Raw genomic sequence first — 17905 nt, forward strand, 5'->3', positions numbered from 1 at the left:
TACCGTTAACACACACACACACGGAAACACCCCCCACACATTAGCCTGTGCTTCTATCAGATGACATCAGTGTCTACATGAGCAGAAGGGCCGGATATTAATCCCATCGTGTGGTACTTTAATGTTCCTTTTATCAGTGGTGGGCCGTCAGGGCCTGCAAGGCCTTCTCTGCTGGCCTAAACAGAATTACAAAGTTATATCTATTTTATAATTTAATCATTTTATTATACATTACAATACATTACATGTATAAAAATATTTTCCCCATTAACTTATGTTCTCATTGCACAGCTACTGTGTTCCTCAGTTGCTCTGCTTCCAGTGCAGCTTGTTTTAAGTAGAGCTTTTATCCAATCAGATCTCACCTCTGTGTCTCTAGGTAAGAACAGAGGCCCGAGGCCTGCAGACTCACAAGTGAATCCATGTGCAGTTTAAGTGAATGGGGACGATATTGTTGATTGTCATAGTGTTCAACCAATCAGATCTTTAGTTTGACATGTTGGGCGTATTCTTTGACGTGCCAGAGCTGCTAGCCGGCCTACAAGTACGTGATTGGTCAGTGGGCTAGCGTGACATGTTGGGCGGTGACAATCCCAATATCTGCTGCCTCTGTGGAGCGGACATTTTCAGCCTCAAACACATTAAAACGTATTCAAGAAATACAACTGGGGAGGCTCGACTGTCTTCACTGGCGTCCATGAATCCAGAAGGACTTCTTACTGGAACTAAAACGCACGGATGTACTGAACAACCGTGAGATTAAACTCTTTATTAACAAAGAAAGGAGGACCAGCAGCTAAATAGTGAACAGCAGCTCTAGTAAGTTAAATGCGTTTGTTTTTACATCTGCAGTAGCTTTAATATGCTTGTTTATATATTATTATTAGTACAACTTGTTTTTATGAAGATGGATTTTTGTTTGGTTTTATATGTGATAGGAACCATTGTTACGTCCAATGTTGCTCTGGGGACATATTTAGCAGGTGCCAGTGTTGGTAACTTGGCGACTCTCTCGCTAAATCTGGCGACTTTCTAAACCCTCATGGAGACTGTTTTTGTCAAAAGCTACTAGTGACAAATCTAGCGACTTGTTCTGGTGTTGTTGGAGACTTTTGTGGTGTTTTGACTCATTAAAGCATGTACGTTCTGCACTGTGGTGAACGAGCAGCGGGAGCTGCCGTGAGCCATCCACCGCCCCGAAGCACACACGGGCGCAGCAGTCCCAGCTGCAGTCAGAGCAGAGAGGAGACGCACTCTATCTAAAGGTGTTGGCTTCGTTTTGACACGAAACAAATAATAAGCGTAGCTGTGTTTCAGCTGCAGGACAGCAGTGAAGGCCCAGGTATAAAATGCACGGCCCGCCACTGCCTTTTATTCTTTGGACTTGAATGCTGTTACTTCACAGACTGCTGTGAATCATGACATCACTCTGTGGACCCAGCATGGGTCTGCATGTGTGTGTGTATTGCATCACTGTACTCTCTGGAGCGTTTTTTCTCCCCACCATTTTTCTCCTCACTGCAGTAGCTTTTAATGTGTGGAACTAGGGCTGGGCGATAAACGATATGATAACTAACGTCTTTCAGTGGAATCATATCATGATATATCGACCAATCTGTTCTCACATGCGATGTCGGGATATAAACTGTTATCCATATGACCTATGTTGGGATAGAAGGTTTTGGCCCAGTGGCAACACAAGATTGAGTTGAACATCAGTCCGTGAAAATCAGCTAAAACAAGCCCTATAGCCACAGATTGTGAGGGTTACAATCCGGATAAGGTGTTACAAGATTGTCATCAAGTGTATAAAGATATACAGGTCAGTGTGTGTGTGTGTGTGTGTGTGTGTGTGTGTAGCTGGTTGGTTAAGTCATGATATAATACTCAATGTCTGGCCTCATGGTGATATCTACACCGCTGCAACAGAATCATGATAGAAGCTTACTGATATAGAGCATGAAAACCATTTGAGCGTAGACACAGAAAATAAAGCAAGCTGGAGGGGAGAGGAGAGGAGAGGGAGGAGAGATGAGAGGGGAGAGAGGAGGAGAGGGGAGAGAGGGAGAGAGGAGGTTTTTGGTTTTTAAAATCCCTTTATTTCACTATTGCAGTGAAAAACAGAAACACTCTAAATCATCACTTAATAATCAGAAAATCAATAAAATAAAACAAATAACCAAAAATAAAGCACCAAAGAACAAATAAACAATCAATTTGAATGATCAATATGTTCAGAAGTTCACCACCAGCTCTCCACCAGCACCCACTGAGCATAAAATGCTCCCAGTAGTCCATCTGTCCCTGAAGGCCTGTAAATTGTCCACTGTCTGGTAGTAGGTGTGTTCCACCCTGAGTCGGGCTTTCAACAGTCCCTCCATAACTTTCACCGGATCTTCACTACCGGCACCCCGAGCCCGATTCTTCCGTGTCAACCAGATGGCCAACTTGGCAGAACCAGATAAAAAGTTTACCATTGTATGGACAGCCTTCTGTTTTGAGCAGTATTTTGGACCGAAGATGAACAACATGAAAGAAAACACCTGTCCAAGACCCTGAAACCATCTTTTTAACCGTTCAAAGAGTGCTGAGAGCCGAGGACACTGAACAAACAAGTGTTCCAGGGTCTCAGTCTGACCGCAGAAACAACACTCCTCCCCAATTTGTGGATCCAGGTGTGCCCGGTATCTGTTGGTGGCTATAGCTCCATGTACAACCCTCCACTGGAGGTCTGCTGTCCGTTTTTCAACGGGCAGCTTGTACGTGCACCTCCAGCTGCCTCTCGGGGAAGAACCTGGGCCAAAGAACTCGGTCCACCTCGACTCTGTCAACCCTGCCAGAGAGCGGAGGTTCACAACCTTTACACAGATTTCATAGATAGCTTTTTTCTCTGCTGCCTGAAACTTGTCCAGGTGAGGGGTTGTGAACGTCAGCAGCTTGTTTCCTCCCCCCTGCCAGTCCCCCACCGCTGGGGCAATGAGCAGAGTGGGGGGGGGGGGTGTACTCACTCTCTTCATCCCATTGGTCAGACAGAGTACAGTTTCCTGCAACTGCTCTCAGGCGTTGTGGCAGGGCGGCACAGACCTCCACTATTCTATTGGTCAACCTGACAGACGTGATGTTAGTGTTCTGCCTGAAGGTGACCATACACAGCAAAATTGGTAGTGTTAATTGGTGTTAATTTTCCAGTGACAAATATTTTGAGTTGATCAGTGTTGATTTGGGTGTTCCTTTAGCACTTGCAGTGCTGAAATAGCTCTGGGGGCGGAGTTCTTGCGGCGAGTTAACGTAAAGCTCTCCTGACTGAGTTACTTACACATCCGGTTTCTTCTTGAACTCACGGTGACGGTGAAGAAAACTCGGTGTCCGGAATATACTATTTCAGAAGGTAAGAACAAATATATTTACTTAACCAGGCTGTTTATCTTTATATGAAATGATGTGTTAACGTCAAGTGTGGTGTGACGTGATATATGTCATTGAAGCTGGTGGCTAATAGCTAACTAGCTAATACAAATTTAGGTTAAGATGCTAGCTAGCAAGCAGTTCACTTCGTCAATTAAGGGGCATTTTCTCTGGTAGAACGTCAAATGTATTGCTTCGCTAAGTGTGTTTCAATGTTATTCAGATGGCCAAAGTTAAATGGTTTTGCTATTCGGAAGTGAATTATTGTCAATGCAATATAGCTAATATAGCTAACGTTCAATGTTGGCTAACATTAAAAATCAGTCAATATGTCTGGTGAACACTGGTGTCCAAACCGTCCGAGCATATTTAATTACAGGCCAAAATAATAAATAGCCTTTTGTATTTCAGTACATTTCTTTGAGAATATGTATGCCGCATTATTTTGCAATCACAAATGTGACTATCCACCATGACAGGACAGAAACGGGAGTTTCGTGGCACTGCCGTCTCAGGACTTTACGTTACTAGTTTCGCGGTACTGCCGTCTCAGGACTTTACGTTACTAGTTTCGCGGTACTGCCGTCTCAGGACTTTACATTACTAGTTTCGCGGTACTGCCGTCTCAGGACTTTACGTTACTAGTTTCGCGGCACTGCTTACCACCATACAGAACAGAACTTAGTTAAACCATCTCTTGCATTTCACTGGTGTTTCGTTCACCGCCTTTATCGCAGTACAGGGCATCTCAACAAAGCTTACGTGCGCGGGTGTGTGCCAAACTGCGACACTGACAATAGAGGAGCAGCGCCTGCCTAATTGATACTAAAATGGTAATTGTAGACTCGGCATCTCTATAGCCTGTAACTTTAGCCACTTGTTTGACTTGAGATATGTTTAATAACTCCTTGCCTGGAGAAAGTTGAACAGCTAGCTTCTTCCACTGTGTGCAGTTTCTGCAAGATGTCATCATGCTGCTGAAGGTGAAATACCAGAGTACCAAGAAGTACATCCGATTACAGCTTGGTTTCACCTATTTGGAATTCATCAATGAAGGTGAGTAACATCTTGTGTAAAATAAAAAGTTTTTAAATTCCCTTATCTGGATTCTCTTGGTTGCTTAGCTAAAAATCCAAGTGTTGCCACAACTGGAAAACAGTTTGTCTGCCATTACAGCTATAAACATTAGTAGACGGCTGATGGTGCTTTTAGTTTTCAACTTGCTTATGAAAGTTACTGTTTTGTTTTGTACACTACAATGTTGGTAATGGCTACAATGCAATATCATAATACTGCTGTTAAGTCAAAGCATGCAATTTCAGATACGTTTTATAGATAATATGGTTCATCAGTCAGTTATTATGTGCAGTTAAAACCTGTTTATCTTTATCTGTTGTCATGCTCATCATCCTGTAGTCAAAAACAAGTTTGGGCTCCATGATGCAGCTGAACTTCACATTTTTGATGAAACTGACACAGCAGTGGAAGAAGACATCCTTCTTGAACTGATGGAGTCCAATCCAGACTTATGCCTGACAGTGCGTGACAGCATTTCAGATGAAGGTAGGTTTCATTATTAAATCTGTTGTAATCAATACTCAGTTTTTCTGCTGTGAAGCCTTTTATGTCCCTGACTGTCTGACTACAGTGACAAAGTAGATGAACAAAGAAACAATATTACAGCAAAAGACAGATCTGCATCCAATTGCCAAAACAGTTTGAAAATTTTGGTTTGGTTGTAATTGTCCCAAGCTTGTGATACCCAAGGTCACAGTTTACTATGTTAAAAATGGTGACTTCCAGTAATTTTATCTCATATCACAAATAATCTCTAATAGTGGCTGTGCCACCCCGGAATGGCACATTTCTATCGGGTAACTGGATATATTTTATTAATAATGTTTTTCCTTAAAAAAAAAAAAAAAAGAAGATTTTTCTCCTTTAGATCATTCAACACCATCTTCTCTCACGGATACCATGTCACTTTCTTCAAGTGACAATGACCTCTCCAGTCAAAGACAAAGGGGTAGTTTGACAGGCAGAAATATATCCAGCTCTGGCGTCATGAACAGGTCTACCACAGAGGTTTCGGATTCAGAGGCTGCAAAAGAGGTACTTGAGAGCAGTAGATGTCAGTTACAATTTATACTCACAATATCATCAAGAAAATTGTTAAACTGAATTAAGCTTCTCACCAATTGGAGTATAATGACATTTAGAATGGTGAAAGCCAGATTGAGAAAGTTAAGAAACTTAATTTAGTGTCAAGTAAAAAATTAACACAGGGTTTAGCTGTTGCGTAGCTTTGTATTGTGTAACTCTTCTTTCATACATATTTATTCAATTAGGTTATCATTCACATACATGGAACAGTGCCTTCTCTTTTGTAGTGTATATAAGTCTATATTGCTTATTTTGGCTTTAACATGCCCCACATATCATGAAAAAGTGTTGCTGCATTACCTGATTTTTCATCTTCTTTTGCAGCACTGCTGTTTTATTTATTTTTATTTTTTGAAACCTTCCTCTGATGCAGGGAACTCCTTTTTACCCCTACTCTGAATCGACCAATTTGTGGTTATTGTTTAATTAAGACTGAATTGTACACTAAAAAAAATTCTCTTATGTGAGTAGATGGTAGAAAATGCCTTGCTCACGAAACCTGGAGGTGAGGATGTCCTCGAAGAGTACAAGTCCGAAAATTCACTGAAGCACCGCACCCGTAGACAGCTTGTCAACATATTAGCTAGCCATATGACGGAAATGCATGGGTAAGTGTTTCTTCAATAAATTGTAGAATTTTAAACCATTTCGGACTGAAAGGGTTTATATTAAGAAGGAATGTAATTCATTTTCAGAATGCATGGCAGGGAATTAACAAAGGTGGTTCACTATAGTTATTACGGGGCATTTCAATTTCATGTTTTTTTTTTTTATCGTCTTTGCTCTAAGGAGGATTCCTTCCCGTAACCAGAAGGAGAAGTTTGCCCTGGGAATCATTACACTCTTTCCTTCGCTGAAGGATCCCTTTTCTCCAAAGGGCTATGTAAGTTTTTAAAAAGGATTACTTCCAGAATACACACCGGTTTTACAGACTAGAGTTTTGCACAAAAACTTTGCTTTTTTTCTTCAAAACATCAAAAGACTGGATATACAAACACAAAATATTCTATATATTGATTTGATTGGCATTGTTATGAAGTCATTCATTCACAATCCCATAATTGCCTTTTTATATAAGATCAATGAGTGACCTTTGTAATTTCATATTTTTTAAATAACAGGAGCACTTCTATGATGGGGAAAAAGGCACAGGATATTTAGCATGGCGCCTCAAGACCATGTCCAGGAATAAATACCAACAGCCAGTCAAGGCAGCCACAGAGCCTCAAGCACAGGGACCAAACCGCCGAAGATCAGCAGCCACAGAGCCTCAGCAGCTTGATGGAGATGCCTGTAGGGAGGCTGTATCATTTCTTGTTCACTCTCCTGATGAAACGAGTGTGTTTCAGAAGATGAAGATGACCTTGCAACATCGCCAGGACCTAGTGCATGACCCGCTGAGAACCACAGATGTCTTAAAAACATTTCCACGTTTTTTAGATGTCAAAGGACTAGTGAGTTGTGATTATCTTTTATTTAAACTCTAGTCCTTAATTTGGGTGGATGTAAGTAGTTAACCGTGCACACACCATTTGCTTGATTTTCTTCTCTTTGTTTTTGCATCTATGTATGATCAACAGCTGAATCAAGACTTCCTGCTGCTGTTTGGTGCTGAAACAGCTTCCAAGATGCTTGAGAAGTGGGATACAGCATTCAAGCCCAAGGTTATCAAAGAGGCCAAACACCTGACTCAGTCAACTGAGCTGTGCCGACTTCTGACAGCTGCTGAAAACCTTTCAGAGAACGATCACACCAGTAAGCTACATGATATCCTTGGTTTATTTAATAAATGGCTGATGCTATTAACTTTGTGTATTTCAAGTACATACTAATGACTTGTTTTGTCTCATTTACTCCTGGTAGACTGGGACAGTGACATGGCTTCTCTGCTGCTCCTTCTCCATCTCTTGCCACCCACAGCTGGACGGATCAAAATAAGTCCCAGTGATGCAGTGGGCAAAATGTTACACTTTCACAAGGTATGTATCATCTGTTTAAATCCCACAAGCCAGTTTTTCAGTTATATTAACTCAATTAAAAAGAGATTTAAGTTTGCAAAAAAAGGACTCATCTGAATGTCTCAATATTGCAAACTTTACAACAATTCCTCAACAGCGAGGACTTTTTGGACACACACAAGAGCAACTCAACTTTTATTTTGTCTAACCGACCCAGGTATGCAGTGAGCAGTTGAAAACTTGCTAACTCATCCCTCTCCTACGCTACTTTAAAGTGATAATTCAGATTCTTACGCACACTTCACTGGGAGTGTGTTCCTTTTTAAAAATTAACTGGGACTTCATTTGGGAGGAACACACTCCCAGTGAAGCTCGCATTTTAGCAACACGTGGGCAGGTGACTGGTCAAACTGGAGGATCTATTAAACTCTCATGGAACAAGTACCACTGCATGGCTCAGATCCTGAGCTTCCACTCTAAGGTGTTCATGTTATTCTGTTTTTCAGTCATGCTGCAGCATCGTTGAACACCTGCAGGGAAGAGAGGCTAAACAACCATACATCCTTGCTGTTGGCCGAACCAAAAACAGAATTGATGCCTTCTACATCGTTGTGGACAAACAGCTCATCCCCTGCCAAGCCACCAGCTCGTTGGGTGCTTTTGATGAACTGTTTAAATCCCACTACGTGTTCAACCTGTCTTATGATGAAACCCTGGTCCAGCTCTTCACTTTCATGCAGACAACAGTCTACAACATCGATATTACAACAACAGATGAGTCTCCAAGAGTCCGTGAGTTCCGGGCAAAAGTCTTACACGTGGTTTAAAAAATGCTAAAGTGTTTCATTTGTCAAGCTGTAAAAAAATTATGGTACCCTTAACTTAATATTTAGTTGCACAACCTTTTGAGGCAATCACTGCAATCAAGTGATTTCTGTAACTCATTGAGACATCTGCATCTGTCAACAGGTATATTGGCCCACTCATCGTGAGCAAACGGCTCCAGCTGTCTCAGGTTTGAAGGGTGCCTTCTCCAGACTGCATGTTTCAGCTCCTTCCACAGATGTTCAATAGGATTTAGATCAGGGCTCATAGAAGGCCACTTCAGAATAGTCCGATGGTTTGCTCTTATTCATTCTTGGGTGTATTTAGCTGTGTTTTGGGTCATTATCCTGTTGGAGGACCCATGGCCTGTGACTGAGACCAAGCTTTCTGACACTGGGTAGCACATTTCGCTCCAGAATGCCTTGATAGTTTTGAGATTTCATTGTACCCTGCACAGATTCAAGACACCCTGTGCCAGATGCAGCAAAGCAGCCCCAGAACACAACAGAGCCTCCTCCATGTTTCACAGTAGGTACAGTGTTCTTTTCTCTGTATGCTTCATGTCTGTGAACATAGAGCTGATGTGACTTGCCAAAAAGCTCCAGTTTTGAGACTGAAATTTGCCAAAATGCATATTGACAAGCCACAAAGCTTCTGGGAGAATGTCCTTTGGACAGATGAGACAAAACTGGAGCTTTTTTTTTGGAGTTACAGAAATCACTTGATTGCAGTGATTGCCACAAAAGGTTGTGCAACTAAATATTAAGTTAAGGGTACCATCATTTTTGTCCAGGCCATTTTCGTTAGTTTTTTTTTTTTTTTTTAATGATTCTGTTGAACCACAATTCAAAGCAATGTCTGATTTTCATTAGTTAATTTTCAGTAAATTTGTATTTATTATTACTTTTGTCAGTTTCAAGTTATTTCAGTGACCATTGTGGGTTTTTCTTTCTTTAACGGAAGGGTACCAACAATTTTGTGCACGTGTGTATGTAGTTAAGTTGTGCCCATGGTGCTTGGAAGAGATTTTCTGAATAAAACGAAATGTGTATCAATGATTTGTTGTAGTTCACTGTTGTCTTTAGGGTGAAAACATTTGACCTTATGTAAGTATAGATACACAATTTAGTGTTAAAAATACACTTTTACATGTCATTAAACAACACTGCGAGTGTTAGAAATCAACACTCCTAGTGAAAGTAAACAACACAATTTAGTGTTAAAAATACACTTTTACATGTCATTAAACAACACTGCGAGTGTTAGAAATCAACACTCCTAGTGAAAGGGAACAACACAATTTAGTGTTAGAAATCAACACTCCTAGTGAAAGGGAACAACACAATTTAGTGTTAAAAATACACTGTCATGTGTCACAAAACAACACTGTGAGTGTTGAATATTTAACACTATCAAAGAGTTAAAATATCAACACTATCCAAAGTGTTAATTTAACTCGGAACCCGTGAGGATTATATAAACACCAGCAAAGTGTTAATATTAACACTATGCGAGTTAAATTCACACTTCCGATTTTGCTGTGTAGATGCTGCTGTTAATGACATCTTCACCAAATGTCCCAGTTTAGTGCAGCCGACTTCTCTCAGACGCGTTCTCAGGCTGGCAGACTGCAGCGTTTGGGTTCTAATGAAGCTGTTGAAGAACAAAGGTTCCTCCAGCAGCCACACACCCGGAGTCTCATCAGCTTTACGTGAAATGTTAAAAATCTGCCACGCCTGCAGAACAGAGCCGTAGAACGGCGTCAGCCCGGCCAAGTCCACTTCCTCAGGTTGTAGGAGAAAGAGCTGCTTATCATATCCCAACCGCCCAGCTCTCCTCAGCAGCAGTCGAGCCGTGTCCATCCAGCTGGGGCCACAGCCATAGAGCAGCTTCTGTGCAGTCCGGAGTCTGAAAGAGGCGATCCTGGACTGGATATCGATGAGACCCTGCCCCCCCTCTGCCACAGGCAGATAGAGAGCTGCTGCACGAACCCAGTGCCGGCCGGACCAGAAGAAGTCCACGACAGACCTCTATATCTCTGCTATGAGGCCTCCAGGTGGCGTCAGAGCGATGAGTCTGTGCCACAGAGTCGAGGCAACCAAGTTATTAGCAACCAGAACTCTTCCCCTATATGACAACTGGGGTAGTAACCATCTCCACCTAGAGAACCGAGCACACACCTTCTCCTTAACTCCCTCCCAGTTCTTTTTCTCAAAAACCTCAGAGCCCAAAAACACACCCAGCACTTTTAGACCTTCTTTTCCCCACTGAAGACCTCCAGGCAGATGAGGCACCGTCTGATGTCTCCACTGTCCCACCAATAAAGCTTCAGATTTTTCCCAGTTCACCCATGCAGATGAAGCCCTCTCATAAAGAGACAAAGCATCCTGCAGACATAGAACATCTCCCTGGTCCCTAATGAAGATGTTTACATCATCAGCATACGCAGACACAGCGAGGGGAGTACAAAGACTGGAGGACCCAGGCAGTGACAGACCACTGAGCCGACTTCTCAGCCTGCACAACAGAGGCTCAAAAGCGAGGCTGTATAGTTGCCCTGAGATAGGACAACCCTGCCTTATCCCTCGCTGTACAGGGATCGGTCGACTCAGGCCAGCTCCCATTTTTACCATACATTCAGCACCCCTGTACAGCAAACCCACCCAAGCCAAGAACCCATCACCAAGCCCAAAAGCCCTAAGTGCAGAAAACAGATATGCGTGACCCACCCTGTCGAAAGCCTTCTCCTGGTCTAGTGAGACAATACCAACATCTACATCGTGGAATTTACATACATCAAGCACATCACGGATGAGAAATATATTGTCCATAACTGTTCTATCTGGGATACAGTACGTTTGGTCGCTATTTACAACCACTTCCAGGTAGTCTCTTAGTCTGTTAGATAAGGCTCTGGAAAGCACCTTATAGTCTGTGCAAAGCAGGGCCACTGGTCTCCAGTTCTTAAGAAGGGCCAAGTCGCCCTTCTTGGGCAGCAGAGAGAGTACTGCCCGCTGGCATGAAACAGGAAGTGATCCTGTTTTAAAACATTCCATCAAAACAGAGTGTAAGTCAGAACCGATAATGTTCCAGAATTTCTTAAAGAAATCCGAGGAGAGACCGTCGATTCCCGGAGTCTTTCCTGAAGCCATCTGGTTCACTGCAACCGTCAGCTCCTCCAGCGTCAGCTCTCCGTCCAGCATAGCCCTCTCTGCTGGACTGAGCTGGGGAAGACCCTCCAGGAGCTCCCTACTGCTCTCCGTACAGGATTGCTCTTCCCCAAAAAGAGCAGCGTAGAAGCCCACGGCATGGGTCCTCATCTCCCTCTGGTCAGTGGTTATCCTGCCTCCTGGGAGCTTCAGACAGGTCATCCGCTTCCTCTGCGCCACCGATCTCTCCAGGTTGAAGAAAAACGAGCTTGGGGCATCCATGTCCTTCAACTTGAGGAAACGGGACCTGACCAGAGCTCCTTTCACTCTCTCTTGCAGGAAGGAGCTCAACTCCAACCTCCTCTCCTTCAGCAGTTGGCCCACACCGGGATCTGGGTCTCTCTGGAAGCCCTCCTCAATGATCTTTATGTTGGCTTCAAGGTCTTTAACAGCAGACTTGATTATAGCGGTGGCGTTTGAGGTGTACTGCTGGCAGAACACACGGATCTGCGCTTTTCCGACCTCCCACCACTGTTTCAGAGAACTGAAACGAAGTTTTTCAGTTTTCCACTGCTGCCAAAGAACCCCAAAGCTCTGACAAAAAGTGCTGTTTGTTGTGGAAATTTATCATATGGTTCTTTTAGTTATAACTTGTATCGCTTAAACCTGCATATATGTAGACGAGGCCAACCAGACTCATTTCAAACCTAATAATAAATTATCTCATATCAAAGGTATTTTAGCATTTCCGGCTTGCTGTAGTGTCATCCTGATCTCACCACCTAACCCTCTTCCCACGAAAATACACCACCAAGGCTGGGAACCTGGCCTTGGTGGATGCATCGGCAGACAGAGGAGAAGGAGGACATCTGCGAGGGGAGGGGGGGAGAAAGATGAGATAATGTGCATATATACTCTGTTTTAACTATTCATTGTTGTTAGACCTCCGAACCATCTATGGAGAAAGAGCTCTATCCATTCAGCTGAATTATTATTAGTGTCTGTTCAATAAATATATTTTTATATTTTAAGAGTTTTCTCATCTCGGTTATTTCTCACCGGGAGGTTAAAAAGATAATTTTCCACCACAAATGGTGACGAGGATGGGATGGGACGTTCTGATTTCTGTCCATACATGAAGCAATATCCACTCAAACAAGAGGCTATTGATGGTGTTACACCTGTTCTTGAGTCTTTATTGAAGGCTGGTGTAATAGTCAAATGTTATGATTCACCGGTGCGCACACCAATTTTTCCAGTAAAGAAAATGCGAGACATGGGGGAACCGACTGAGTGACGATTTGTTCAAGATTTACAATGCTTCGGTGCACCCGTGAGCACTTCAAATTTCTAATCCACATATCATTATGTCACTCATCCCTCCAGACACGACCTATTTTTCCGTCGTGGACTTGACCAATGCATTATTTTTTCCTGTACCTGTGCACAAAGACAGACCAATTTTGGTTTGCTTTTTCATTTAAAGGAAGAAGCTCTACCTGGACCCGGTGTCCCCGGGGATATTCAGAAAGCCCTGGCTTATTTAACAGAGCCGTGAGAGAAAATCTGGTTAATTTACACTTACAAAATGGTTCTGCCTTGTTACAATATGTTGATGACATCATGATTTGCAGCCCCACAGAAGAAGCATGCATATTAGAGTAATTTACAATTACAGTTATCCTACTTATATTTTTGGGCTGCAAAAGATCACAAGGCTATCCGTCCAAATTGCAATTGGCTCTCTATAAAGTTTCATATCTGGGACATGTGATCACAGCAGAGGGCAAAACCCTCTCTCCCCAAAAGAATACAGGCAATTAAACTGTGCCTAAACTATAAACTAAGAAACAAATGATGAGCTTCTTAGGAATGACGTCATAGTATAGACAATGGATCCCAAACTATTCAGAAAGAGAGGTGCTCCTCTCTTCCATGATTCATGGTAAACATCTTTCTGCGCATAGAGAACTGACCTGGACTGACTCCTCGACTGATGCCTTTAATGACATAAAGAGCGCATTACTGTCAGCTCCGACACTTGGACCACCTAAACTTGACACAACGTTCACACAGTATGTTGACCAAAGGGACGGTGACATGACATCAGTTCTGACTCAGGAACATGGGAGGAACAGAGACCTGTTGCATATTTCTCTACTAGACTAGAGCCTGCAGCAGCTGGCCTTCCTCTGTGTCTGCGTGCTGTTGCACGTGACATTGTTGGTTATGGTGAGCTCACCCTCAAGGTTCCTTATGCTGTATCACACATTATATTAGATTAATACATTATATTTGCCTAACATTACTGTGAAACAATGTACTATCCTTAATCCTGCTACTCTTTTTCCTCCTGCAGCAGATGGAGAGCTAAATAACTGTGTTGTTTCTCCTGAACAGGTCTGCACAGCGAGACCTCACAGACATGTCCACCAAATGCTGATTTACAACTGTTAGTGGACGGTTTGGCATCCCTCTCGCCGGACACGGGACAAGGGTTGGTTGGGTTTGCTGTAGTCTCATCATATGACACTCTGTGCAGCGGTAAGTTGGCATCACACTTTTCTGCTCAAGCTGCAGATCCTGTGGCGCTTAAGCATACTGCCAACAAAATAGTTAACATTTACACAGACTCTAGCTATGCCTTTGGTGTAGTGTACGACTTTGGTGCCCTGTGGAAACACAGAGGCTTTCTGACATAATCCGGCAAACCCATTTCTCATCACCGTCTCGTGGCCGACTTGCTAGAAGCCATACTGCTCCCTGAAACTGTCTGGTCTAGTCATGGTGACGTCAGTCATTGGTTTGTGGACTGATGTTTTGAAGCCATCTTGGACTACGTCCGTCGCCATGTTGTTTTCATTTGCAGCCAATGAACAGAAGTGACGATATCTGGAATGAGGAGGACTGATGTAGAGACGTATACGTCTCTGGTAGAGACCTGTCAATCACCGTGCAGCCCCGCCCTAAAGCATCCCCTGCTTTATGGTCTGTTTGACTCTAAATGGACCATAATGTACTAAATGAACATCATGCTGTATTGAAGAAGACTTGAAACTAGAGATTGAGACCATAAACTCATGTTTACAATGTTTACTGAGGTAATAAATCAAGAGAGAAGTAGAGTAATTTTCTCATAGACTTCTATACAACCAGAGGACTTGCCCCCTGATGAAGAATACACATTGGGGCCAGACTTCCTAACCAAATGACGCCTAGGTGCTACTTCAGGCCCCTGCTGTGTCGACCCTTTGATTGACCAAATGCCAACTGTGTGTCCTTCCTGCAGGTCTGAATGTGAATAACCCCCTCCCTGCCCTCTTTCATCGTCTCCCCTTACCTCTGTCTTCTAGTATTTACATACAGTCTAACCACTGCTCTGGCTCCCTGTATAAAATACTTCTTCCTTCATTTGTTCGGGGTCAACCTACCGGCTCAGATCTGCTCTGTGTCGGTGAGGTCACTAGTTTGCCGGCATGCTATAATAAACTCACAACACCACAGCAACTTATGAACTGGACTTGAATGATTTCTTCAACACACCCTGCTGGTCACTAGAGAGAAAGTTTTAAGACACTTCTACATTGGCTTCACTCAACAGAACTGGAGGTAGCCGCTTGGAGATAACACGCATACGTAAAGCATACTGTACATAGCGATTTGCCTGCTGGAGGCAAGGAGATCTGAAGCAAATCCCCATGACATAATCTCTATTCCGTATTCCAGTGTCCGTGTCTTCTGTCTCCCTCCTCCTGAACCCTCTAACTCCATCTCTTTCGTCTCCACCAGGAGAGTTTTGAAATGTAAACATCCCCCTCAGAGCTTGAGGAATGCGGAGCGGCACACCGAGGCGCGAAAGATGGCCAAGCACTGCTGCAAGGCCTCTGGTATACCAACAGCTGGCACCGCACGCCATGTTACTAGCTATCAGCCGAGACGTAGTCGGAGAAAGAGATGGAAAAGAGAGAGAGAGAGAGACAGACAGAGAGAGAGACAGATTGATAGAGAGAGTGATTCAGAGAGATTTAGAGGGAGAGACACAGAGAGAGAGAGAGAGACAGATAGACAGAGAGAGACAGAGATTGATAGAGAGAGCAATTCAGAGAGATTTAGAGAGAGACACAGAGAGAGAGAGATTTGATTTTTCAAAAAGCACTTTATTTACATATTTATAGTTGAAACAATTTCAACAATTCAAATAAAGTGCTAATGCATAAAATTCACAGGTTGTTTAAAAAGAATGTCTATATACTACTATCTGATAAAAACTTGTGCAAACACTAACTCGTCATTGACCACAGAACAAACAATTTCATTAAAACACCAGCGCTGTTTAAAAGCATCCAAGTCTCCAATGTGTTTGTAAAACCTAAACTCTAGCCAGAGTCTGGCCCTGATGTTACACAGCCAGATTGACCTGGCCTCCTGCCTCTCCCTGTTCTCCACTCTGTTTTTCCTACTTAAATAAATTGCCATCTTGGCTTCTCCTGAAAGATAGTTGAGGAGCTGCCACTTTTCTTTTCCTGCTCCCATGATAAAAACCCTTTCAGTAAAAAACACATTTAAAAAGACTAAAAACCAATGTTAAAAGAGAGAAGAACTCTGAGTCTCTTACACTCAGTAAAAACATGGTAAACAGTCTCTCTAAGATTACAAAACGGGCACTGGCTAAGAACAGAGGGATTACGAACAGAGATAAAAGCATTGGAGGCGACAGCACCATGTAGAATCCTCCACTGGAGGTCGGCAGTCCGTTTTTTGAGGGGAGGTTTATATAAAATCCTCCACTGTGGGCCAGGTCCATTCTGTCCCAGTCTGTTTGACCACACAGTGGGGAGCCTGTTGCACAGTCCTTTCTTGTTTGTGCCCTTCACACAATTAAAATACAAGGTCTTCTTGTCTGCCTTGTATAATGTCAGTTTTTCTGGACATGTTGTAGCGAGCAGGGGGCCGGTGAGTTCCCCGGGCTCAGGGAGATCTCAGGGAAAGGGTCTGCAGGGTCCGGCTCGACTTTTCTTTGGCTGTAGTTCGTGAGGAGGCTCCTCTCTTTCCCAGTCAGCCTCTGGCTCCACAGCTCCAGGAGCCTCCTCGCCACCCGGACAGAATGCAGACCCAGCAGAGAGCCCAGGGCCGGGGCGTCGCTCAGCGTCGGCCCCACTGCGTCCACCAGCTGCTGCAGGCACAGGGTTTGGGACTTGAGCAGCGCCCCCATCAGGCCAGGGGTGACGCTGCTGCTGATGTCCAGCTTGGCCCTGTAAATCAATGGTTCTCTCAACAACCAGTACAGAGAGTTAGACTGTGGGCACCTTTTATGAGTAAAAAGGGCCCAAGACTTAAAAACACCCTGATAAAATGGAGGCAGCCCACTTAACTTTAAAACACTAGAATCAATCAGAAACAGAGCAGTATCCAGACCCAGGTTATCTGCACGTCTGAGAATGCAGCTGGCCACATCTCTCCACACTAAACCATCTGGACTTGTGAGATATTTTTGCACAAACTGAATTCTAAAAGTGGCCGTCCGGCTGGCCAGGTGGACGAGGCCCTGTCCTCTCTGGCTAAAAACAGCACCCCTTGTGGCACCCAGTAGACCCTCCCAAAATAAATCAACCATTTTCCTCTGTATGTGGGCTAGAAAGCCTGAGGGAGGGTCTAAACAGGTTAAACGGTGCCACAGTTGGGATGCTATAAGATTGTTTAAAACCAATACTCTACATTTAAAAGACATCTGAGGGAGCAGCCACTTCTATTTGGAAAGTCTTCCTTCGATCTTCTCTGTGACGCCCTCCCAGTTCTTCTGGACTATGTTCTCTTGTCCGAGATAGATTTCCAGGTACTTGAAGCCGTCTCTCTTCCAGACCAGGCTCTGGGGAAGAACTGGGAGACCGTCACGCCATTCACCGACAGCGAGGGCTTCACTTTTCTTCCAGTTCACCCTCGCTGCCGATGCTATGCCAAAATCTCTCACAATATTGGTTAAAAGGTCTGCATCCCTCTGGTCCTTAATAAAAACAACAATGTCATCTGCATAAGCTGATAAAATCATGTTCCCACTAAAACCAGGTAAAACCAGACCCTGTAGGCTAGAGCGTATTCTGATGAGAAGGGGTTCCAGGGAGAGTGCATAGAGCATCCCGGACAGAGCACAACCCTGCCGGACCCCTCTACACACTCTAAAAGGAGCACACAGACTGCCATTTATCTTCAGCACACTCTCAACCTCACTGTACAACACCTTGATCTTAGCTATGAAGCCAGCGCTGAACACAAACTTCCCAATAACTTTCCAGAGGAAGTTGTGTTCAATGCGGTCAAAAGCCTTTTCCTGATCTAGAGAAATCAGACCAGTGTTAATACCCAAAGAGCTGCAGACCTCCAAAACATCACGAATGAGGTAGACATTGT

At 43.6% G+C, this 17905-nt stretch overlaps 2 protein-coding genes across 2 annotated transcripts in view; one reads left to right on the forward strand and one right to left on the reverse strand.

The window, feature by feature from the left end:
- The window catches only part of slc24a3 (solute carrier family 24 member 3), a 172619-nt gene that overhangs the window by 65482 nt on the left and 89232 nt on the right, over positions 1 to 17905 (reverse strand). The gene's annotated exons all lie outside the window — the stretch shown is intronic.
- LOC142933405 (uncharacterized) lies at positions 4820 to 8353 on the forward strand. The gene is made up of 7 exons (XM_076077515.1): positions 4820 to 4968; positions 5418 to 5431; positions 6040 to 6176; positions 6358 to 6451; positions 7149 to 7323; positions 7489 to 7547; positions 8033 to 8353. The coding sequence occupies exons 1-7, from the start codon at positions 4914 to 4916 to the stop codon at positions 8351 to 8353; spliced, it is 855 nt and encodes a 284-aa protein (XP_075933630.1). The 5' UTR covers positions 4820 to 4913.

This window comes from Anarhichas minor, unplaced genomic scaffold (genome assembly GCF_050575085.1).
Source record: "Anarhichas minor isolate MPS153535 unplaced genomic scaffold, ASM5057508v1 ptg000060l, whole genome shotgun sequence".
NCBI lineage: Eukaryota > Metazoa > Chordata > Actinopteri > Perciformes > Anarhichadidae > Anarhichas > Anarhichas minor.

What these genes read in the sequence shown, in the direction of transcription:
- LOC142933405 (XM_076077515.1), top strand. Translation starts at nt 4,914, where the DNA reads ATGGAGTCCAATCCAGACTTATGCCTGACAGTGCGTGACAGCATTTCA. An exon ending in CATATGACGGAAATGCATGG is followed by an intron (nt 6,177 to 6,357) that starts GTAAGTGTTTCT and finishes CTTTGCTCTAAG; the next exon opens with GAGGATTCCTTCCCGTAACC. An exon ending in CCTTTTCTCCAAAGGGCTAT is followed by an intron (nt 6,452 to 7,148) that starts GTAAGTTTTTAA and finishes TATGATCAACAG; the next exon opens with CTGAATCAAGACTTCCTGCT.